Consider the following 26397-nt stretch of genomic DNA (forward strand, 5'->3'; position numbering starts at 1 on the left):
CTACAGAGAAAATTTTGTGAAATTCAGACCAGTAGATTCAGAGGAGACGACCACAAAGATAATGATGTAGGACAACAAATATGAGAAGATGGATGTTTGACCATCCAACTATAATATAAAGAATTAAAATATCTAAAATATAATACTTGAGAGGTGACAAATCTGAAGAGTCCATTTGGTGAGTCATTCTTCAATATTCCAACCCTAACTTCCTGTCTAGGTCCCAGTGCTGCACCACCAGTTACATTAACCAAACGCACATAAAATGTCTGAAATATAAAAATAGTTCAAGGTTAAGTACATGATCTAAGTAGACTAAAGCTGAAATGTCAAAGTTACCAGATTTGAATTAATAGCATACATACATGTAATCAAAATCTGCGATGTAAAAACATCTAAAATGTACTGTTTCATGTACATTTTTTATCTGTTAAGGTAGTGCATCCATAATGACATTCAGTAAGCTTAGGGCCGAGCACGAAACTACTGTATCTTGTTCATTATCTACATACAGTTACAACGGTTTTGTGCTCAGCCCCTTAAATTATCATTTTTAGTTCCAGTTAAGACAAATTTTCATGTAGATTAACATTATAAATGTATTTACCTCCAACTCCTCGGCCAAGTCATCGTCTAATATTGTGATCAGAATATCAGCACTCTCTTGGTCATCAGCGAAGTTTAGCGTCCCACTTAATGGACTGTAGTCCATGCTCGTAGCTTCCCATGGTGCAGCATTCCATGTGACAGTGATGGGACCAAAGAAGCCTACAGAACGGCTCACTCTCAGTCGCAGTGTCGAGTTTTTACCAAATTCTTCATATACATCAACTCTTCCTTCAATGTTCTGAGAAAATAAAAAATTTCAAACTGAATGTTAAGACAATATTCAAATTGTTAAACAACAACCTTATACAAATGTGTAAAATCACTAGCATAATTCTATCTATCAAAAAGCATTCTACAGAGTGGAGTAGTCTCAATTAATGAATGAGATCAATTAATTTCTGTGTAAATGAAGAAATCACAACTCTGCTAAATTTCGTCCTATCTTCAAAAGTGTCATTATTAAATAAACTGATGATAAATAAGCACTATGGACATGAAAGATTAAAGTATACTCACTGTTGTAACATCAAACTCGACAATACCCCTGGCATTATCATTCTCAGATATTGTTACAGTGACCACGTTACCAGGGATACGGATACTGGGTTCTGCTCCGGATCCTGGTGTTCCTCCTAACACACTCACACCTGTGATGTTCACAAGGAACATTTCTGCAGGTTCCGGCAAATCATCCTGTAATAAACATAAAAGGTTCAGTATAAATATATCATTCTAATATGCTTGTTTTTGTTAAAACACGGTTACGTTAAAATGATGTCCCGTTAACATGCGACGACGTCTGTAACAAAGAAAGAGCGCTTCTATAATTTATCTACTGTTTTACATTATGGGCATATTAGAACTGAAATAATGTATATCAAAATCGTGTTTTACTAAAATGAATACACTCAAAATCGGTTACACGCCGCCAGAATAATTCACTCGGGCTATGCCCTCGTGAATTATTCCGCAGAGGTATAACCTCTTTTTGTGTATTAATAACTTTAAAATACGATTTTTCTATTCATTATTTCTTAACTAAACTGATGAAACAAGATTCTTCTGCAATTTACATGTGGTGCTCCTTTTACAGAAATGAAGGGCCAATGTTGGCAGGCAATTGAGTGAATGACTTGAACTGAAATCTGTGATTTTGATGAATCTTTTAGTAAAATGATTTTAGATACAAAGAGCTTATTTAAATATAGTATTGTTTCTTCTTTTTTTAGAAGGCCTACCAAGTTTGTTGAACATAGGAATGTTTCCCATTACCTGTTTGATGACAATTTGAACTGGAGCAGACGTCGTATTTTCCTGTATGACCACCATACTGCCTGACTGTGATATAAAGTCTAGTCCAGACACTGCCTGCTGCTTCAATGGCAAATTGGTATCCACTGATGTTCTGTAACAGAGAGTTATAACATACCAGAAATAACTATATTTAAAAGTCCAATAAAGTTTCCTTTGTCAACAGAAATGAAGATACTGCTTTTAGAACAAGCCACTGTGATACTGACTATGTGTAATACCCCAGTTACACATACGGTGCGGATAGCTACGTCTAACCACGGATAGAAACGTAGTAATCCGTATCGATCCATACCTGAGCCGTACCTTAAAGTAGTAACACGTATCAATCCGTACCAGTCCGTACGGCTCAGGTACGGATCGATATGGATTACTACGTTTCTATCCGTAGCTATTTGTGCCGTATGTGTGACTGTGGTATTAGTAACAGCAAATATGTGAAACACGTATGTAAAATTACAGTCAAACTTCATTAGTTCTGACTCCAGTAGTTGGAACACCACCCTTCACTCGAACTCATCATCAGATCCCGGCAAAGTCCCTATGTTGTATACTCAAACAACCGATAACTTGAACACATTTTAGAGTTCTTATTGAGTTCGAGCAAACAAAGTTTGACTGTATAAATATTTAATGACAGAAGGAACATGTAAACTTGTTTGCCTTCAAACATGATCTTTTTGATAGTGACCTCAAGCATAATAGACTGAAAAGGAAATTACAAGGTGTCTCATGTATACAACTTCCTTTTCAGTTTTACTAAGCACCCAAAATCTTATATATAACAGATCTTAAATCAAAGAGGTAATTTGAGAACATGATTTTAAACTTTATTTATATCACCATGTGTTACACTGTTACACACTTTACACAAAAACCGATACTATTTCAAAGTCAGCTCTTAAATGTCAAAAAGGAAGCACTTACGTGTAAGTGACCTGCAGGTCACCAGCCAGTCCCTGTTCTCTAGAGATATATAGGATAACCACCTTGTCTGAGCCTTCTGGTTCCGTAGTTGTTACTGTAACCTGGCTCCATTTCACAACACCATACGGGGAATCATTTGCCATCACAATGAGTTTACCAATCTTGTTTTCACCTATACAGAAGAAACATTTCTTTAACCCTCACCCTGCTGAATTTCTATAATGAACTTGTCCATCTTTGAGTTTGGACAGTACCCTTAACTGGTAAAAGGGGTGCATACCAAAAAGATACTGACTAAATGGCTAACAGTGCAGATCTTGATCAGACTGCATGGATATGCAGGCTGATCATGATCTGCACTGGTCACAAAGGCAAAATCAATCGTGTCAAGAATGGTAAGGGTTAATCTTCTCTCAGTAGTTAGGGCCGCAAGAGGCTGAATCATTTTCTGCAGCAATACAGAATTATTAGTTCAATATTAATAAAGTTTAGGTCAGAATTAGTTATTTGCTTTATGTTCATCTAGAAAGAAACATATTTACACTTTACTACTGCTTGACAATTTTAATGGATATTGTGTTAAAAAAACATCATCATTAGCTTTTTTCATACCCAAAGTAAAAACAAAAAAGTATATCAACTTATGTATAAAGTGCACCAAAAAATCTCCACTACTTTCCATTTCTCTACAGGCCAACTGACTAAATTTTTTCTAATTTAACTGACTTTATCATTTTTAATTTGTTGTTAGTAAAATACAACTATTTCATTAGCTAATTTGTTGAAACAGATTTAAAAACAGAAAGAAAATGTCACACCAATTTGAGCACCCCGCCCAGGCAATGTTGTTCCTGTATCTACAACTTGAGTTAACTGTATATATGTCACTTCCTGTAGTTCTGCTATATCGTCATCTCTTATTGTTATGGATATAGTCGCCGTAGAATGACCAGTAGGAATTTCAATCTGAAAACAACAACATAAAAATTGTGTTAATGTTAGACAAGAAAATGGATTATACTGTGACAAAATTATCATTTTTCCATATCTAATTTTAAAGCCTATAAGTGAAGTAAAATTATTTTCAAATGTCTTTTACATAACGTATTGTAAGTATCTAAGTTTTATATGAATACTAGGCAAATAAATTCATAAATTAAATTCTAAGGCTTTTACCAGTCCTTCAAGTGGTGTGATATCATTAGTCCCATCATGATCTCCCGTAGCAACCCATTTTACCGTGACATGTCCGAAGAAACCTTGGTGACGTATAACATTCACCTCGACCGTATTATCTCGACCAGGTAACTCCTGGGCCAGTATCTCAAGTGAGTCCTGAAATGATCACAGGTACACGCTGGTCAAAAACAAGAAGAAATTCACATTTGCTTACCCAGATCTAAGAGTTTCTTTCTTCAACAGTAATTTATTCTGAATTTTTAGTGATGGCTCCTTATTTCAATGCTTCACTTGATTTGTATCTTCATTCATTGTTTTTGGAATAAAGTTATGTCTTTAACCTGTTTAAATCACTACTTCAGACAATTATGTTTGTATCTTCATAACTGAACACTATGGTTACATGAGCAACTGGGTGGAAATCAATGTTAGCACTTTGTGAACAGCAAGGATCCAAATTAGTGCAAGTCTACACGGTCTGTTTATCCCCACATCAGTCTATCCTGTTTTTTTTATCTACCACAGCACTTGTATTCAACTGATAAATGAACATCCACGCACACTGATCTGGATCCATACTTGTCGCAATACCCTGACATTGGTTTTGGCACAGCGACAATAAAATTCACCTCCAGCATACCTTCGTGTCAAGTTTGAAATATCAGAACATGCATTATATGTACCTAAAGTATGTCTGAAATTTAACACAATAACTAAATATACCTGCGCTATTTCAATAATGCCGTGAGCATTGTCATTTGACAATATGTTTACAGCAATTCTGTTGTTTACACCAATTTCAGCGCCCCCTGCTGCATTACGGAGAAATACATAGAATGTTTCTGTGTCCTCTGGTATGGTGTCTTGCATAACATAAACTGTGGTTCTTAGAAGGTCTTGACCTGCATCCATCGTCATGGTGACAGTACTAAATGTAGATATAAAGGTAACGGTGTCTTTTAACTAAACAAAAGTGAAGTTGGAAACATCATTTAAAGGGTTAAAAATGACAACATTATCTGTCCGAGATTGAAGTATGGAATCATAAGTTAAATATCTGTCAATGAAACTGTAAGTGTATCTCACTGATGACAACAACAATTTGTACCTAAAATATATATATATATATTTTTTTTTTTGAGGTCAGACAATTAATGCTTTGTTTGTTGGATAGTGGCAATGACAGCATAATTTTACTGACAACCTCTTAAATCTGCTTCACTGAAAAAGCAGTTCGCATGTCTTATGAAGATACATAGATATGCACCCTTCCTAGTTTGAACCCTGCACCTCAAGCATGAGCAGATCATGTCTTTTTCACTAACACTGCCCTTCCCTTCATGGTATTAATGCTTCCACTTGTAGTGAGTGAGTACATATTAGTTAGAACATGTGTTTTATAAAACTAACAACAAATTTTCATTCTGATAATTCAAATCACAGAAAATTCATATACCTAGGAGCATAGTCACTGTCCTTGACCTTGATCAGCTGATATATGACAGGATTGGTTGTTATGTTCTTCTCCGCAATAGCAATAAGATTCATTTGCCCAGCTTCCTGGGGGATGGTGATGGGTACCATACTAAGTGATGGGCGACCAGTCCACACAGACTGGAAATGACTAGTCTGGACATCCCAGGCAAACATTGCTGATAACCCAATAGTGTTTGCAAACATGGCATATACTGGAAAAATGAAAAAGATAACAGGTAAGACAGAAAGGAATAATCAAAATAAATAATAAAGATGTTTTTTAACTCAACATGAACCTTGCACAATATGTATATATTTATAATGCCTTTTACTTTTTCTTAACAACTTCTTTTACACATAATGATTAAATTAACCTTTAGCCTGCTGGTGGCAAGTGGTTCTGCCTTTGCGGCCAGTGCAGACCAACATCAGCCTGCACAACCAATCCTAATCAGTCAGTAAATTTTCAGTGAACTACCCTCTGAATAATAATGGTACTGCCCAAATGGAATGATGCACCAGTCCATTTTAGAAATTTAGCAAGGTAAAGGTTAAACTCCTCCATGGCTTCTTTTTTCAGATAGTGTTAATATATGCTATAAACATTTACCTAGTACTGACTACTGAAAAATTTGAAGTGCAAAGCTATTTTTATGAAAATTTCCCTTGTGCTAAACTTTTAAACCAAGGAGTTATTATTTTAATTGTTTGTTTTGGGTTTAACGCCGTTTTTCAACAGCATTTCAGTCATGTAACGGCAGGCAGTTAACCTAACCAGTGTTCCTGGATTCTGTACCTGTTCTCCGCAAGTAACTGCCAACTTCCCCACATGAATCAGAGGTGGAGGATGAATGATTTCAGACACAATGTCTTTTATCAAATCGTCACGGAGAACATACGCCCCACCCGGGGATCGAACTCATGATCCCGCGATCCGTAGACCAATGCTCTCCCTACTGAGCTAAGCGGGCAGGCTAGTTATTATTTTAAAACCATTTAATAAAAGTAATAGTAAGAATTAACAGACAGTGAGAATAAGATACCTAAATAACTGTCACCGAGTATATCATATGTAGCTTAAACAACTCATTATGGATATAAATTGTTACATTACATTTCAACTGTGTGAAAATTTAAATAGGACCAAAGAAAGAGAAAGACTAGGCAACACAACGTACTCCACTGGATAGAATTAAACTATTTTAATTTTAAACTACCGGTTTCGATCTAACATAGACCTTCATCAGGATTGTGATTAATAAAATTTTATAGATATAATGTACAAAAATTATAAGTGCTGGGAGATAAACTGAAAATGTTACTATAAATAGTAACATATGTTACTATTTTTAGATACTGTGTGAAAAGGAATAGGAGTAGAGATTAAATTCATGAATCAATAAGATTTGAGTAGCTTACCAGTATCATCAAAAGCAGTGAACACTTCCAGGTTTTCAACACGATTTGTTTCGAGCCGTTCATGTAGAAGGAATCCCTGTGAGGTGGTATCCCAGCGATATACATCCGATTTCTGTGGACTGCTTACTGTGTTGTCTCGATTATTGGCAACTATCAACAGGTCAAGGGAGCGAATTCTGACATGCTCCACATCAATGGCCCCCGTTGTTGATATACTCTGATACTGTGAAAACTTTTCAGTGGAGTCAAACTTGTATATTTTGGAACTAGAATAAAACATAAAACAAAACATGCCTGTTGTGTCTCAAACAAAAACTTCATAAGATCTATCTTTTATTTGCAGTCTTCTTTATTCAAGGGTATGAAACTTTTTGCAAGTTTCATGTATATTATAGGTAAAAAAAACAAGAGCTCCGCCAAGAGGGGCAATATACGCCCAAAGGGTTACATCAGAGGATTGGAGCAAAATTTAAAGAACTTGACTGTTGAAGCCCAAAGGACAGGAAGAACCAAGGGAACAAATTTCAAAAACAAGAGGGCCATGAAGGCCCTGTATTGCTCACCTGACCCAGTGACCTAGTTTTTGACCCTACATGACCCATATTCGAACTTGACCTAAAGATCATCAAGATTAACATTCTATGTTTCATGAAGATATAGACATAAATGTGGCCTCTAGAGTGTTAACAAGCTTTTCCTTTGATTTTGACCTAGTGACCTAGTTTTTGACTCCTTCTGACCCAGATTTGAATTTGACCTATAGATAATCAAGATTAACATACAGACCAAGTTTCATTAAGATATGGTCATAAATGTGGCCTCTACAGTATAAACTAGCTTTTCCTTTGATTTGATCGTGACCTAGTTTTTGATCCTACATGACCCAGATTCAAACTGGACCTTGAGATCATTAAGATTAACATTTTGACCAAGTTTCATGAAGATACAGTCATAAATATGGCCTCTAGAGTGTTAGGAAGCTTTTCATTTGATTTGATCTAGTGACCTAGTTTTGACCCCACCTGACCCAGATATTAACCTGATCTATAGATCATCAAGATTAACATTCTGACCAAGTTTCATGAAGATACAGTCATAAATCTGGCCTCTACAGTGTTAACAAGCTTTTCCTTTGATTTGACCTGGTGACCTAGTTTTTGACCCCGGTTGACCAAATATCAAATTCATCCAAAATTTCATTGAGGGTAACATTCTGATCAAGTTTCATTAAGATTGGGCCCAAACTGTGACCTCTTGAGTGTTAACAAGCTTTTCCTTTGATTTGACCTAGTGACCTAGTTTTTAACCCCAGATGACCCAATATCGAACTCGTCCAAGATTTTATCAAGGGTAACATTCTGACCAAGTTTCATTAAGTCTGTGCCAAAATTGTGACCTCTGGAGTGTTAACAAGCTTTTCCTTTGATTTGACCTGGTGGCCTAGTTTCTGACCCCAGATAACCCAATATCGAACTCGTCCAAGATTTTATTGAGGGTAACATTCTGACCAAGTTTCATTAAGTTTGGGCCAAAATTGTGACCTCTAGAGTGTTAACAGTCAAATTGTTGACGACGGACGACTGACGGACGACGACGGACACAGGTGAGCTAAAAATCTAAGTCCACAAAAAATATTCTTAGTCCACAAAACATCCTTACCAGGTATAGGTATGTCAAAATACACCTAAAAATTAGAGGTACCATCCATGTTGTACCACAGAAAAGTGGTCTCGGTTTTTCCCTATGGCCAATAACAAAAAAGTTTCAAAATAAGCTATTTATAGTAACATAAAAGGGAAGTAATTAAAAAATTTTTTTATTGTAAGTGAGCAAAATAAGGATCTGCCAAATAAAAACAAGAGCACTGCAATGCAGAGCAATATACACAAAACAAAGTAATATATCCTGAAATCCCGAAAATAAGCCGCAGCTTATTTCAAATTTTCGGAAGGATTTGGTGGCTTATTATCAAGACCGGCTTATTTTTGGTCCGGCAGACTTTTGAGTCATATATTCGGTAATGGTTTAAACCGTCGTATTTTTGAGTTCCGACATACTGAAGATACGGAGGTCATATTCTTAGTAAAAAGATCTACGTTGGTAAATATTTATACTTCCAACATACCTGTTGTATTACAATTTCTTTATGAAAATAATCCAAAGCAAACAGATAATTACCCATTAAACAGTTTTGTCTGGTCTAAAAAACAAATACACCTAGATGATTTCATTACCCAACGGGTATGAGTTACTTACACAATAGGTGTTAAACACTGCATTGTGTTATAAAGAAATTAGTAGAACTGACGTGACAACAGTTTGAGACAGTAATTCTATTGCTTTTAAAGTTTGAATTCGTCCAGGGTTTTAAAAATCAGCACAACCTGCATTGTTTTATGTGTTTAATTTTTTATTCCAAAGTATATTTTATTGCTAATATATGTGGAAATAAATCTGCTATGTATACGTTGGCAACTTTTGCTATCTTACATGGTGCCCTTACAAAGTCATTAATACTATTACAGATACAAATATATGGACGGCTTATTTTTGAGAGCGGCTAATTTATGAGTCTGCTTTGCCTGTAGCGAAATGATGGCTTATTTTCGAGACCGGCTTATTTTCGGGATTTCAGGGTATGACCTTTGACCCCTAATTGTGACCTTGATCTTGAAGCAAGTCATCCAAAACATGCACTCTGCATGTTGTCTCAGTGTGGTGAACATTTGTGCCAAGTTTCTTTGAAATCCTTCATGCAGTTCAAGAGTTACAGAGCGGACATGAAACAAACTGATATGACCTTTGACCCCTAAGTGTGACCTTACCTTGAAGCGAGACATCCAAAACATGCGCTCTGCATGTCGTCTTGGTGTGGTGAACATTTGTGTCAAGTTTCTTTGAAATCCTTCTAGGGGTTCAAGAGTTACAGAGCGGACAAGAAATTGCTAACGGACGGACGGACACCGGGGTTATAACATAATACGTCCCTTCAGGCATATAAAAAGGTTTTTAGTGTTTACTAGGTTTTTCTATGATTTGACCTAATAACCTGCTTTCTGACCCGTGTCAATGCAATTTCAAAGCTGACATAGATTTTATAGTCAAACATTTTGATCAAGTTATATATAGATCCAAAGAAAATCTAAGCCTCACAAGGTTTTCCCTCGATTTCACCTGGTGGTGTTTGTACCATGATGACCCACTTTCCTACTTGGCAAAGATTTCATGAAGACAAAAATTCTGATCATGTTTCATTCATATTAAGAAAGGACATGGCCTATAACTGTTACTGAAACCACAGTATTTCTATGATCTGAGCTAGTAACCTACTTTTTGACCCAAGTTAACCCTATTTCAAACTTGACCTTTATTTCATAAATACAAACATCCTGACAGGTTTCAAACAGAACAGGTAGAAGATACGACTTCTTGTGTTAACAAGGTTGATCTATGTTTTGACCTAGTGACCTAGTATTTGACCCAAGATGAAAGAGTTTCAAAAATGACCTACAACAGTTTTTAACATAAAATCTTGATTATTAAGCTAGGCATCTATGTCTTGCACACAAAACATACTGTATAGTTATGGTTAATGTTTCTGCCAAGCTACTGGAATACCCCTCCCCGCTTCAACTTTAATGATAGGGTCATAAAAATAAACTGTTATTTGAAAACTTACTCTAATTGGTAAGACTTCTGTACAGAATCATAAAAGTTTGCGACAGCCAGGAAAATTTTATCTTCAATTTCAAAAACAGCAAGGGAGCTGGCTCCCAATGTACGTAAAGTTGACACTTTGCTGAACCGTTTTGTCCCTGGTTCCCATCGCCAGATGTCAGTGTTCACTTCAGTGTTTCCACCATTGTCCTGAGAGTTTGCGATCACTATGTAGTGAATATTGTTGCGGTTGAAGTAGACAACATCAGTGGCTCCTCTGCTATCAAGGTTTTGAAGCTAAAACATATGTACACTTATTCAATGTACATGTTTTGTTTTTGTTGAATATAACAACTGTCCTTTCTAAATTTCAATGTAATTTCAGTTTTTTTCTCTTTTGCCTTTCTTAATCATTAAGAAATCACAGACAGTTGCCTTTGGCAAGACTCAATTAAACAGGAATAGATACTATCCATACCTAAGATCCAATTTCTCCTTTATCTCTGACCATTGAATTTTGTGTACAATTTCATCAAAGAACATTTTGTTGAAAATTAAAAAAAGATTTTCTTATTTACAGATGGCAGTAACACACATGTTTCAATAGATGTTCATTTCATCAATAAGCAAATAATATGCAGCATAAAGCTTAAGAAAGAAATACAATAATGCATACCACAATGAGTTGTCCGGTGTCCTCTACACGGTACAGTCTACTCTGCGCCTCGTACCTATTGTAGTTACCTTTATTTGTGATAACCAGGTACTGCACATTATCAATGACAAATGCCACTGACGATGAAATTCCATCAGTTTCAACAGTCTGAAAGAAGACAAAGTTGAATACAAGTTTACTGTCAAAACTTGATGCTATATCTACAGTCTGCCTTGCAATATTTGTCATATACTGTTGAAACTTGATATTTCAAACTTGCTTATCTTTAAATTCCCGGTATCTTGAAGACATTTTCAAAACGCTCAATCCCTTGGAATTTGAGATACTGAGTCTTGACTGTATTTTGCTTTTGACAGAACATGATATAGTTAAATATGTTATGACTCCTTACATAAATTGTCAGTCCAAAGTTTGTGCTATTGACTAGTCTACTGTGCACCACTCAAGCCAAAACTAGAAGAAAAAATATTTAATTAAGAAATAATAAATATGTGCCTATATTTTATCAGTTAACAAAATATGGGCAGGAGTTCGGATGCGTAATAATTAAATCACGAGTGATTTAATATTCGCATCCTAACGACTGCCCATAATTTATTAACTGATAAAATTATTGGAATATATTTATTATTTCGATTCTAACCAAGCAAATTCTTCGCATTTAACAGCACTACATTTTAGCTCGATATGTCATTTGGCTGGCCATATGCTATTATAAAAACCTCCCCGCAAATGGAAAGCATTGCATAAAACGGAATTTTCCGATATTCAGCAAATTTTAATTAAAGTGTTAAGTAGTTACTGCTGTAAAAATGTTATTTTCAATAACATCTAAGGTTGGATATAGAAATCAGAAGTAACTAGAAAATGCTTTTTTAAAAAAGCGCATGTCTCCCCCAATGCAAAGTCCTATAGGCAAGAAGTCAATAGGGGTCAGGAGCGAAAGTCAAAGAGACACTGATGGTTGGCTGCAATAGGGATAATCTACTTGGCATGTCCAGTCATCCTGCTAAATTTCAACACTCGTGGCCTAGTGGTTCTCAAGTCACTGTTTAGGCTCCTGTGACCTTGACCTTTGATCAAGTGACCTCAAAATAAATAGGGGTCATCTACTCTGCATGTCCAATCATCCTATTAAGTTTCAACATTGTAGGTCAAGTGGTTCTCAAGTTATTTCCAAAAAATGATTTTACATGAACAGGCCACTGTGACCTTGACCTTTAATAGACTGACCCCAAAATCAATAGGGGTCATCTACTCTGCATGTTCAATCATCCTATGAAGTTTCAACATTCTGGGTCAAGTGGTTCTCAAGTTACTGATCGGAGCTGGTTATCAATGTTCAGGCCCCTGTGACCTTGACCTTTAATGGAGTGACCCCAAAAACAATAAGGGTCATTTACTTTGCATGAACAATCATCCTATGAAGTTTCAACATTCTGGGTCAACAGGTTCTCAAGTTATTGATTGGAAATGGTTTTCGATGTTCAGGCCCCTGTGGCCTTGACCTTTAATAGAGTGATCCTAAAATCGTTAGGGTTCATCTACTCTGCATGACCAATCATCCTACGAAGTTTCATCATTCCGGGTCAAGTGGTTCTCAAGTTACTGACCGGAAATGGTTTTCAAGGTTCGGGCCCCTGTGACCTTGGCCTTTCACAGAGTGACCCCAAAATCGTTAGGGGTCATCTACTCTTTATGACCAATCATCCTATTAAGTTTCAACATTCTGGGTCAAGTGGTTCTCAAGTTACTGACCGGAAATGGTTTTCAATGTTCAGGCCCCTGTGACCTTGACCTTTAATGGAGTGACCCCAAAATCGATAGGGGTCATCTACTTTGCATGTACAATCATCCTATGAAGTTTCAACATTCTGGGTCAAGTGGTTCTCTAGTTATTGATCAGAAATGGTTTTCAATGTTCAGGCCCCTGTGACCTTGACCTTTGACGGAGTGATCCCATAATCAATAAGGGTCATCTACTCTTTATGACCAATCATCCTATCAAGTTTCAACATTCTGGGTCAGGTGGTTCTCTAGTTATTGATTGGAAATGGTTTTCAATATTCAGGCCCCTGTGACCTTGACCTTTGACGGAGTGTCCCCAAAATCAATAGGGGTCATCTACTCTTCATGACCAATCATCCTATGAAGTTTCAACATTCTGGGTCAAGTGGTTCTCTAGTTATTGATCGGAAATGGTTTTCAATATTCAGGCCCCTGTGACCTTTACCTTTGATGGAGTGACCCCAAAAACAATAGGGGTCGTCTACTCCAGCAGCCCTACAACCCTATGAAGTTTGAAGGTTCTAGGTCAAATGGTTCTCCAGTTATTGCTCGGAAATGAAGTGTGAAGGACGGACAGACGGACGGAAGGACAGACGGACAGGGCAAAAACAATATGTCTCCTGGGGGAGACATAAATACTTCATTCAAAGTTTATATATGTAGTTTCTAAAAATAGTACACGTCACCTACATGATGGCACTGAAACATACACGCCAGAACCTTGCGGCGGCATATAAACACGTAAACACTTGAGTCTGGAAGATTGGAACATGATGTCATGAATTATAATTTATTTACTATCAAAGTAGAATCTAGTTGACATTTGTGGTGCCTACAACGCAGAAATTGTAAACTATACACACGACCAGACATAGATGCACTGGTGTTGAAGTTGAAACTTACCGGGCTGAAACATTTTCTTACGGTAAAAATATAAACAAATAGATCTAAATTCATCAGTTAGAAATTGTTTATTTCAGAAAATTTGATGTACTTTTTATTACTACTACATAGCACTGAAAAAATGGAGTATTTAGTCGGCATATAACAGAAGCAGAGTAGAATCTCACAGTCATGTTACAATCGTAGGGTGGAAAGGAAGAGCTATATTTTATCATAGATTCATGTATAGGCAATTTCGCTATATGTTTATTTAGCAAATACTTTTGAAGTGTTGTTTTCCTGAGCTATATTTGAATTCTGAGGGATGCTTATTCATACCTGAATTGGTACCAGTTCCCCCTGCCATCTAAATAGTGTAGTGAACATCAGTGTTGCCATGTCGACAGCCCCAGTTGATCCTTGTGAACCAAGAGGTGAGGTCATCTCACCAACAACAGACGGTTTATGCATTAAAATGAATACTGTTTTGTTCATTGTAAAACTTGACCAGCCTTCCACATAAGTAGTTCCTAAAACCTGAAAATAAGAAAATCATCATAAAACACACAAGAGTGCCAGAATGTCACAATATAAGCCCATCACAGCAAATTTCTTTACACTAGCACCTGTATTTGCAAATGGAATTTTAATTTTCTAGTTGTTTACAATGTTTTTTTTTAGAAATTATTGTAATTCTTTTATTTTTCTAAGTCCACAAAAAAAATCCTTACCAGGCAGAGATACCTTAAAATACACCCAAAATTTGAAAGTAACATCAATGTTGTACCATAGAAAAGTGGTCTTGGTTTTTCCCTAGGGTCAATTATAAAAAAGTTACAATGTAAGTTATTTATAGTAACAACTAAGGGAAGTTAATCTTTAAAGAGAAAGAGAAAAAAAAAAAAAAAAAAAAAAAAAAATTACAAGTCCATACAAAAATCGTTACCAGGTAGAGATAGCTCAAAATACACCTCAGAATTGGATGTAACATGCATGTTGTACTACAGAAAAGTGGTCTCGATTTTTCCCTACGACTTGTAATGAAAAAGTTGCAATATAAGCTATTTATAGTAACAGCAAAGGGAAGTAATTCAAAAGAAGGGACCAGTGCATGACACTCCGTCTCATGATGGTGTACAATTGTGCCAAGTTACATCAAAATCCCTCCATGCATGAAGAAGAAATGCTCCGGACAATGTCATTCTTGTATCTGACCTTTGGCCTCTAAGTGTGACCTTGACCTTAGACCTAGGGACCTGGTTCTTGCGCACGACACTCCGTCTTGTGCTTGTGAACATTTGTGCCAAGTTGTATCAAAATCCCTCAATGCATGAAGAAGAAATGCTCCGGACAAAGTTTTCATTCTTGTATCCTTGATCTCTAAGTGTGACCTTGACCTAACCCCTAGGGACCTGGTTCTTGTGCATGACACTCCGTCTCATGATGGTGAACAATTGTGCCAAGCTACATCAAAGTCCTTTGATGCATGAAGAAGATATGCTCCGGACAAAGTTTTCATTCTTGTATCCTTTGACCTCTAAGTGTGACCTTGACCTTAGACCTAGGGACCTGGTTCTTGCGCATGACACTCCCTCTCATTATGGTGAACAACTGTGCCAAGCTTCATCAAAATCCTTCCATGCATGAAGAAGATATGCTCCAGACAAAGTCATTCTTGAATTTTTCATTCTTGTACCCTTTGACCTCTGAGTGTGACCTTGACCTTAGACCTAGGGACCTGGTTTTTGCGCACGACACTCCGTCTCATGATGATGAACAATTGTGCCAACTTTCATCAAAATCCCTCCATGCATGAAGAAGATATGCTCCGGACAAAGTCATTCTTGAATTTGACCTTTAACCTCTAAGTGTGACCTTGACCTTAGACCTAGGGACCTGGTTCTTGCGCATGACACTCCGTCTCATGATGGTGAACAACTGTGCCAAGTTTCATCAAAATCCCTCCATGCATGTAGAAGATATACTCCGGACAAGGTCTGTGGACGCCACCCGCCCGCCCATCCGCCCGCCAGGGGCGTTCCCATAATACGTCCCGTTTTTCAAACGGGCGTATAAAAATGTATCATACTAAAGGGTGTATGAGCATTACAAATATTTTGTTATTTATATGCTGATTGAAGCAAACTTCCATTCTTACAAGTTTAACATTCATTTTAAATGATACTGATGTAAAGGATGCATGTTAATCAGTATGAGAAGTATTTCAAAATTTTCAAGATTCTGCAAATATCAGAATTGTCTCCCTTATCAATGATGATTCATTTCAAATTCTCGCCAACAATTTGCCTTGTTTGTGAATCAGTTGTTGCTGAAAGTAACATCAACACTATTAGTCATACAACAACTTTATACGGTTGTGGAATACCGCATGTACTCCTCGTTTCAGTCTCTTTTGGGCATTGCCTGGGACATAGGTTTTACCACCAACCTCTCGTAAGCAGGCTTGACTGCTTCCTTAAATGTAAGAATCCTAAATCCCTAGCAGGGTTTTGAATCAGAGCTGTGAGTGGCTAGTTGTTTGAAGTCAGCCACCTTAAACATTCTTGGAAGCCCCTGTCTCTAGATCAAGCTCAAAACCTTTTTATTGACAGCCTTGTGCTCTCACTTAAAGACCTACCAAGACCTAGTGACCTACTTTTTTCTCCCAGAAAAACTTCATGAAAAATTTAGGCCCTTCCTGAATAAATGTATTTCCACAACTTCATCTGCAAACATATTCAGTCAATCTCTTTTCAGCATAGTTTTAAGAACATAGATGAATAACTATCTTACACTGTAGAAACAAAATGTGACTGAAATTTAACTACATACACTAATTTCTGTATATATTGCTACATTAATTCAATAAAATGTTAAGACATTAAACACATTGTCTTGGCATAATATATGTTACTGTCAATTTGTAACTAAGTACTTGTATATCTCAATTTTTTCGTGCAAATCACGTATAATTACCATCATGAAAATACAAAAGAATACAGCTATTTTGTGGCACATCTTTAACCAACCATGTGAACAAATTCTAGTGAAAGGACAAAAGTTAGTATACCTGTACTGGCACCAGATCTACATTTGAAATATCTGCGGTTGTGGTTGCGGTGCCAGGCTCTGTAGCGACGTCAACCGTCACCTGACCTTCCATTCCCTGGGTACGTATAATCTCAAAATGCAACATGCCTACACCCTCCTCTACAGATATCTCCCGCATTCTGAAATAGGGAACATGTAACTAGAACAGGACAAACTTGCACTAAATGTGAATTATGAATTTTGCAAAAAATGTTGGTTTTTTTTTTTTGTACAGAGCATTATCTATGAAAATATCAGCAGAACTACAACTTACAAATGATATGAAAACAAATAAAGAATTCAAAGCTTGAAAATAACAAAGGTAATAGTGTGGAGCTTGTTAAGTTTTACATTCTGCCTCAATGGCCTAAACATTTCAGCAAAGAACTCAAAGAAAGTGAAGCTAGAGAGTGAAAAGATATGACCAGACCTATAACCCTTTAACTTTGACCTTTGAGAAAACTATCCGAGTCCTGTGGCAATACTTTTGTTTGACTGAGCAAAATAATGCTGCAGTCAAAAAGACACCCTTAAATGACAATTAACCCCTGTGAACTTGACACTGGATATAGAGATCTCAATTTGTGTATGGCAATTTGTCTCATTTAGGCAAATGTTTCTTCCAAATAAAGGGAAGATTGCTCCATGCATGTCAAAGATATAGCATAGACATGCTCTTACTTACCTTTGACTCACTAAGTGTGACCTTGACCTTGAGATTTTGCTCTAGGGAGTGTGCATAACATGCTATCTCACTGCAGCAAACATTTCAGCTAAAACAAAGGATTGTCCAATGCATGTTAAAAGTTATAGCTTGGAAAAGCTCTAAAATGCTTAGTGTGACCCTGATCTTTGACATTGGGAGCCTGGGTTTAAGTGTGGTACTGCAAAATAAAAAATATTGCCCCATGCATCTTGAATTTATGGCAAAGACAAGCTCTTAAAGTTACATTGACCCTTAAAGTGAGTGAGTGAGTTGGGTTTTACGGCGAATCGACACAAAATGGTCATATCGCCAAGGCATTGACCCTTAAAAGTGACCTTGACCTTTGACATAGAGGCCTGTAGTTTTTGGTGAAACGAGGTCTAATAGAAGCAAACATTTCTGCCACGTCAAAAAAGGATTGCTCCATTCATGTAAAAGTTAGAGCCTGGACAAGATCTGAATGACCTATGACCAACAAGTGTGACCTTGTCCTTTGAGATAGAATACTGAGGATTGCACATAACACTTTATCTAATTGATGTTACACTTCTTGCAAAATTTTACGTGCATGTCAAACACTGTCACTTCAAAATTGGATGGAAGCAAGTACACACTAATGCATATACTGTAAACAGCCATTTTAATGATTATGTTGAGTTAACTGTAAGCGGGCATTGCAAAAAAGTACCCTACTTTTAACCACATGTGAAAGCAAGAATAGTAATAGCTTACTTTGTACTAGCAGCATAAAGACTCATGAGACCATTTGGTGAGTCATTTGAGTTAATGAGAATGGTTCTCTCTGTCTTGGTTCCAAGCTTGGCTGTGCCATCTGGTGCAAGTAACCTCAGCGTGAATCTCTCTGCATCCTCGGGCTCGTTATCATCAAGCACTGTGATGGTCAATGTTGTTGATGTCTGAATTTGTAATGTAATATTTGTAATATTTAAAAAAACAAGTCAAGTGTTAATAAATTTCACAATGAAAGGTGACGCAAAAGGGCTGGCTCCAACATTATAAAAGTAAACCCCAATCTCAAAATGCACCCTTGCCATTGGTCAATTTTAACACTGAGCTCAAAATCAACCAATCAGGGGTCTGAATTTTGTTACTGGTTTAAAATCCCATTTTTATAATCTGTGTCATAACCATAGTACAAAGTCATAAAACTTAACAAAGCAACAAACCGTTCTCTAAGAATTTGATGAAATAATCCTACAGGGTAGTTTATACAAATTTAAACTATCTTGAAAGTCATCACACAATACTAAAGATAGTCATTCGAAATTAGAATTCGGTCACAGTATGGGCTGTTTAAAAGTTTATCATTGATCGCGGGATAATTGTAGTAACATTTCCCCATCCCCTTCATGGTCCACTTCCTTTTGTTTAATATATATATATTCTGTAATTTAATCACCTTTTTTGACTGGTATGCAAAACTACAACCATGATAATACTATACATGTTATTACATGCTTATATCACCATGTCATGTTGAATTGAATTAGAGACCGTACCATAGCTCTTTGCATACTTTGATTTTTCAAACTAAAGTGATTTTTACAAGTGCACCGGTTACGATAAAAATGTAAACAACGGACTCTGTCATGAAACTTTGAAACTGAATGAATGACAGTCGATCTTAGTCATTTAACTGATTGACAGTGGAATGCTAAGACCTTCCATGGGTTGCAGAAAGATTTAGTTTGTAACTGTAATTTCTCATCAAATGAAATCCTCAGTCAAAACGGTAAAATAATTACTTTAATTTGGACAAAACTCACCGTCTTTGTGCGTTCCGAGCAGCTGCAAAAAGGGCACATATAAAAGATTCAGTGTAAGGAAATATTTCACTGTACTGTCCATTATAAGTTCAACACTGAACAACACGTCAGAGAAATTTGGGCAATTTTGAACCGATTAATGACGTTGCAGCTTTTGATTATATTTTTTCTTTACACAAAAATTGCCGATAGTAAAACAAAGCGAGTAACCCCGTATATGTCCTGAGTCAAAACCCGATTATTATTCCAGTTCAGCAATGTAATCCAGCAATTAAACTGCCTAGCTATTAGCACTGCTGTTATAGGGAAGTGGTAGAGTGTCTGCCTTAGGTGTGAGAGATACCTGGTTCGAGTCCCATTGAGCTTAACTATTTAGATTCAGCAAAGCATAGTTTTGCCTGTTAATAGACTGTTCCAGATGTTCAAATTTTTAGCACACAGTATCATGGATCATTATTTAGCAAACCAGATCACAGTTGAATGTTAAATCAATGCAACACCAATTAGAAAATATTTACTATATTATGTCCATTTGATGTTTATGCTCTCCATATCAAGAAGAGTTACATTTCCTTTGATCACAAAATACCCTCGTTAACATGAATATATTAATGCTCATAATCCGCACTTCGGTGAAAAATATTGTCTATATTTCAGTTTGGAGAATATATGGACAATTGTCTTCATTACAAAGCTTTTTAACTTCAAACCTATGATATGAAAAACTTAGGTTACTATCACTAATTGAATGATCCTTTCATTGTATGTCATAGATACAGTACGATTTTCTTCAAAAGTGACCCTCTTACCGACGTAAGAAGCCGTTTCGCTAGGGACGAACACCAATATTGTCCGAGGTAAGCCGAGATAAAATTGAGACGTCCTAGCAAAACGGCTTCCATGACTCGGTAAGAGGACACTTTTGAAGAAAAACGAGTAACATGTAACTGACTTATACGACATAAATTAATGAATGAATAAAAAAATTAAATAAATATAAATATTTTTTTCCAAAGATAACCATTAATTATTTATCGTGTGCCGTTCTTAATATACCTGTTCAGCTAGTGTATAAACCCGAAATATTCGTGATCTTCAAATTTCAAAACGGATGGCTGTAACATGTGTTTGTACATTGGTATACATCGCAACATGATAAACAAGTTCTTAAAAATGACAGGACCTTTTTTGATGAGGCAACGAACGAACAGACGAAATCCCTAGACCTCTTAGCGTACCATTCCCTGGCTGTTTACCATTGTAGCATCGAGCTCCGTTGCAGATGTGTCTTTTGTAAATGTATGTACGATATATTTTATCTGTTTTACAAATTAAAGTTTTAATTAAAACAGTTGATAGAGTTTTGTTGTGAATATAATCTTAGACTTCGAAAAAGGGGTCTATAATATATGTTAGCAATACACATCGCCATAAAAGTTTTAAAAACAGCCTGTTAAACGGGAAAGGCACAAAGGTAAAGTGAGCAAACTGTAGCTCACAAAAAAAATATTATACTAAGCTCACCGACCACATAATGCTCTTTAAAGATCGATGAAAGCCTGCTCATATTAACATTGAATACTCTCTAAATCACTCCTTGCTAAATATCATTGTGTATCTAACATGAACACAATACTCAACACGCATATCACCGGCAGAGGTTATTTATAACAAATAACAAATTGTTTACTTTTCTTGTGATAAATTAAAAATATTTAAGGGCCTATTTGTTTTCTTTTTTGGACCGTGTATCCTTCCATTTATTGGCTAATAAATTTTTTTACAAGTAGTAAAAACCACTTTATTCGGATAACATATGTGCTGGCTCAGATTTGGGCTTCTTTTATCACTTTAGATTATACAGCCATAATAGTGAATTTGAAATCCAATGACCTATAAAAGAAACAAAAAGGTAAACACATGGTCTTAATATTTGTTTTATTACACTTTTAAAACCCGAAACCTCGTACACCATATCTACTATAACGGCCGGTTCGGGTTTACCAGGTGGGTAAAACAAAAACAAAAACTATGACCTCATTAGGTCTAGAAAACAGTTTGTTTGGTTTTCGCTAATCTTTTTAGTAATCTGTGTTCCTTTCAATAAAGTTCGATTATTTCTGTTCTGTTGAACAAGATTGGATTTCTTGTAAATTTACGGTTACACAAGATTAATAGTAATTCTAATATGCTTGTCTCTGTTAAAACCAGCTACCCTAGAATGAACATTCACGTAACGGTGCGGTGGACGTTAACGTTTTGTTGCGCACCAAAAAGATCGCTACACATCTTTATCTACTGTTTAATTAATGGCATATTAGAAACGAAAAAATATATAGCAAACCGTGTTTTTAACACTATTTAACACTCGGGGCGGAAATAACGTCGTACAAATAAGTTTTGCGCGTGATTGACAGGAAAGCAACAGTATCGGATGGTGAAAGAACGAAGATGCTATGGCGAAGCGCGACCAAGTACGAATGGACTGTCACCATCATACTGCCGCGCACCCCTCGGACTGTCGAGTTATCGTCTACGTACTGTCGCGCCTTCGGTCATCGTACATCGTACCTTCGCCTTCCTAGGAGCATCGCTGGCCTTAACGGAACAAACCGTAGTTTTCACATGCGCGGCCACTTAATTTTTAATTTGTCAGGGATTGCAGATGTCAATGCTGACAGCGTCCTAAAGTTATCATTGCCTTTCTGTTTATAGTTGAAATTAATAATTATTTCTTGTGTTTTTTTAAAAAGATTTATTTGGCCATTGCAATTCTAAAATATTGAATACCTTCAACAGAAGCCAAAAATTAATTCACCTTGCAACTGGTACATTCTTCCCTCGGCACAAAAACGATTTTTCACGTGCAGGTAGTTAATTGATAAGTGCGTTCATACAAGACGTTCATTTATATAAGTACCGCTAACAACCGTAAGAAGACACATTAACCAACAGCCTACTGCTGGGGGTATAGTCGTATAAACTCAAACAACTGTTATGTACAAGTTTCGAGTTAATAAAGAATAAGTTCTTGTTCTTTCTGTTCTTCTGTTTCTGACAAAAGAACCGCTGCAAAAATCCTGCTACTCAATGTTATAAATAGAACAAAAATGAGTAATCATGGTGCTGGCTCTGTCTAAATTAACAAAGTGGATTGTAAGGGCTTTGTGATGTAGGGGAGGCAAACTATGAAAATGGTGGTACCCTTGCTCCACAAAAGTCAGTTAACTTGGAGAATCCAAAAGCATACGATTAATACATCTATATAAAAAATTTATAGATTTTAATAAACTATACAGGAAAATTGTTTAATTGTATTGTATGTAATGGTATTCATTAATTAATAGCCTGATATACGGTACAACTCTTAGGAACACACTTTACGACACTAACGTTAATAAACTGCTGATACCGCTGTATCTTCATACCCTTTTCCCTTAGTTGGTATAAAGAGTAAACAACCACTTTTACAGAAATATATATGAAAAGATTTTATTCTAGTTCAGATTACATCACTAACCAGCGCTCCTGATCTGATCAGGAGGATAATTTTGCTTTTTAAGACAGTTTTTATACGCGAAAATAGTGCCAACGGTTTTTCAAATCTCGTGTCTTAATAGTGCCTTATTTTATGGCAGGTTTTTAAAATAAAAGTAGCGAAGGTAATTCTGACTTTTATGTTATGTAATACGTCTATAGAATGTAAACTGATTGTTGTCTCTCTTTTAAGTCATTTATTGAATGACCAATAACATGCTAGAAATATGTCTTGTGAAAAATTGTAACATGTCTATTGGATGGACTTAAATAAACTGGTAAATTATATTCATGTTTGACAACAAAAGTACCTTAGTGTTTTTTATTAGCTCACCTGTCACGTAGTGACAGGGTGAGCTTTTGTGATCGACCTTCGTCCTGTCGTCCGCCCCGTTCCACAATTTTTTCCTTGTGAACACGATAGAGACGCACAATTTTGTATTTGCTTTTAATCAAACTTGCACACAACTTGTATAGGCATAATATCCGGTTCCTTTCGAAAACTGGCCAGATCCCATTATCGGTTTGCAGAGTAATGGCCCATAAAGGGCCAAAATTTGCTTTTTTTTTGGCTTGCTGAACACCTGCAACAACCATAAGACCACAATTTTCAATCAACTTTAATCAAACTTGCATACTATTTGTATTGGTATAATCTCTTCGGTTCTTTTCGAAAACTAGTCAGATCCCATCATGGGTTGCGGAGTTAAGGCCCTTAAAGGCCCAAAATTTGCTATTTTTTGGCTTGGAAAACACGATAGAGACAACCTTTTGCAACTTTAATCAAAACTTGCACACAATTTGTATTGGTTATAAGATCTCAGTTCCTTTCGACAACTGGCCAGATCCCATCATGGGTTGCAGATTATGGCCCTTAAAAGGTTCCCCCCCCCCCCCCCCCCCAACCGTCAAACTTTGCTATTTTTGGCTTTTGCAGCATATAGAGACTCCCTTTATGGTTTGATTTGATACAAACTTAGCAAAATAATCTTCCAACAATAATAAATTCTTGGATTCCGCGAGAATCTGTCAGATCCAATCATAGGTTCCGGAGTTACGGCCCCTGATTGACCCCTAACAATAGCCAAAGTTTAGTAAATCTTACCTTGTGCACACGATAGAAATGACCATTAATATTTGATTTTACCACACTACAGACAACTTAAGTCACAATAAATTCTCGGTTCATTTCGAAAACCTAGATTCCATCATGGATTCTAGAGTACATTACTGCCGCCTGACAGGGGCAGAAACTTTCTATTTTGGCCCTTCAGTCATATAGAGGTTTCATTTATGCTTTGATTTGAATAAAAACTTGCACAGAATGATTACTTAATGATCTCTAGGCCTTGATCGAAACTGGTCATGTCAGGTCAAAACCTAGGTCATCAGCCAGATCAAAGGAAAGCTTGTAAACAAACCTAGAGGCCAACATTTTATGACGCCCATGACCCTGTCATCATGAAACTTGGTCAGAATTTTATCTTGGTGATTTTTACGCCAAATTTGAAACTGATCACTAGGGGTCAAACCCTAGGTCACCCGTCAAATCAAAGGGAAAGCTTGTTAACACTCTTGTCATTTGATGTGCATAAAACTTGGTCAGAATGTTTTGTCTGCATGAATAACGAATGACTTTTTATTATCTGGTCATGTAGGGTCAAAAACTAGGTCACCACTCAAATCAAAGAATAAGCTGTTACACTTTAGGGAGGCATATTTTTTATTCTATCTTCATAATTTGGTCAGAATGTATTGTTATCATAAAGTTCTTAGACGATTTAAATCTGGTCCGTGGGGTCAAAACTAGGTCACTAGGTCAAATCTAGGAAAAGCTTGTATACCCTCCAGAGGCCAACTTTTTTTTTGCTCGCCAATCTTCCGAAATACTTTGTCAGAATGTATGTTTTTCATGAATTTATGACAAATACTAAATCTGGGTTATGTGGGATAAAAACTAGGTCCAAGGTCAAAAAATCCCCAAAGTTTTTTTGGTCCCAACCCTTAAGAAAAATTGGGTCAGAATATTTATCACCATGAATCACTAGGTTAAACAGTTTACAGTGTTATGTGTGTTACACATAAGGTGTGTTACACAGGTGAGCGACTTAGGGCCAGCCTTGGCCCTTCTTGTTTTTGTTTTTTTTTATTTTGATACACACTGCCGCTTTTGTTTTAACAGCCAGCTTCTGGTTCCATTATGTCGACCCCGTGCTTGCTCGCCATGTTTATGTATGCTCTTTCATTTATATCCTTCATGGGTAAATGATGGCGTGGCGGGCATCAGGTGGGTCCATTTGATAATTGAAGCAGTGTCCGTGTGAAAGACTTCAATATACCTATATACTGCAACCATGGGTGATTGTAATGGAGTGAAGACTTTATTCTCATACATTTATTTCCGCGAATAGCTATTACATATTTTCTCTTAACATCCACTGTTTAGAAAAAACACAATCGGAATCACACCAAACTTGGTTTTTGTAAATGGTTTAATACTGAGATATATCAGATTTCACCAAAAAATAAGATGTACTATTTTCTTTAATTGGAAAATTACACGTGTCTTTTAGGCAGTGATATGTTATGCATTGCAAATTCAATTGTTTAAATATACCAGAAGAAGTAGCAGATATTGACTTATTACTTAGACATCGTCCCCAAAATAACAGAACCTGTTCGGATATTTATTCTTGATTTCTAAACGTATATTTTTACCATTTTCCTATCTGGTGTAATGCCAAGCTGTTTTGTTTCAACAGAAGAGCAACATTGAATATACAATTATCAGCCTTTTCCACAGTTCACCAACATGCTTTAATCATCTCGATACTACTTGCATATCAGCCTACCACCCCCCTGTAATGACGCCATCTTTGTACTCTCGCAGTACTGTAATTGGATAGCCCTCAGGAGGCGGCTACCCTGTAGGTAAAAATTAAAAATTTCTTCCTATTGGAGATGACGTCATTTATTTAGGATCACTGTTGTATTACCTATCGAGTTTTAGGTATATAAAAAATGGTACATAACAAAATGATATGATAAAATTTGAAAGTAAAAAAAAAATTGATTTTTTTTTAAATCTTCAATATCTTTTTAATGTAGGTATGTAATTCATAATTGTAACAATAAATAGTCCAGCAAACAAATTCCCCCCCCCCCGTAAAAGAACTTTTCCCCATTTTTTGTGACTGTCAAAGGTCCTTACTGTTATATTTTGTTGGTTACTATAGAGAGATGAACACCAACAGTATGTTATTAAAACATGTTTTTTGAAGTAAGCATTAACAAAGAATAATCTTGAATCGTAGAGGCATGGACTATATAATTTATATGGAGTAACAGTAATC

At 36.4% G+C, this 26397-nt stretch overlaps 1 protein-coding gene across 1 annotated transcript in view; it reads right to left on the bottom strand.

The window, feature by feature from the left end:
- LOC128559148 (adhesion G-protein coupled receptor V1-like) overlaps positions 1-26397 on the bottom strand; it is a 48128-nt gene continuing 21731 nt past the window's right edge. The window contains exons 3-19 of the mRNA XM_053550339.1: positions 19508-19529; positions 18453-18637; positions 16995-17154; positions 14264-14461; positions 11255-11401; positions 10601-10875; positions 6922-7187; positions 5483-5714; positions 4750-4954; positions 4024-4182; positions 3666-3813; positions 2848-3019; positions 1882-2014; positions 1126-1302; positions 608-847; positions 147-269; positions 1-108 (exon numbers count right to left, since the gene is read on the bottom strand). Of these exons, the coding sequence (XP_053406314.1) occupies positions 1-108; positions 147-269; positions 608-847; positions 1126-1302; positions 1882-2014; positions 2848-3019; positions 3666-3813; positions 4024-4182; positions 4750-4954; positions 5483-5714; positions 6922-7187; positions 10601-10875; positions 11255-11401; positions 14264-14461; positions 16995-17154; positions 18453-18637; positions 19508-19529 (2950 nt within the window). The remainder of the gene's footprint in view (positions 109-146; positions 270-607; positions 848-1125; positions 1303-1881; positions 2015-2847; positions 3020-3665; positions 3814-4023; positions 4183-4749; positions 4955-5482; positions 5715-6921; positions 7188-10600; positions 10876-11254; positions 11402-14263; positions 14462-16994; positions 17155-18452; positions 18638-19507; positions 19530-26397) is intronic.

The sequence above is a fragment of the Mercenaria mercenaria genome, chromosome 8 (genome assembly GCF_021730395.1).
Source record: "Mercenaria mercenaria strain notata chromosome 8, MADL_Memer_1, whole genome shotgun sequence".
In the NCBI taxonomy this organism is placed as follows: Eukaryota; Metazoa; Mollusca; class Bivalvia; order Venerida; family Veneridae; genus Mercenaria; species Mercenaria mercenaria.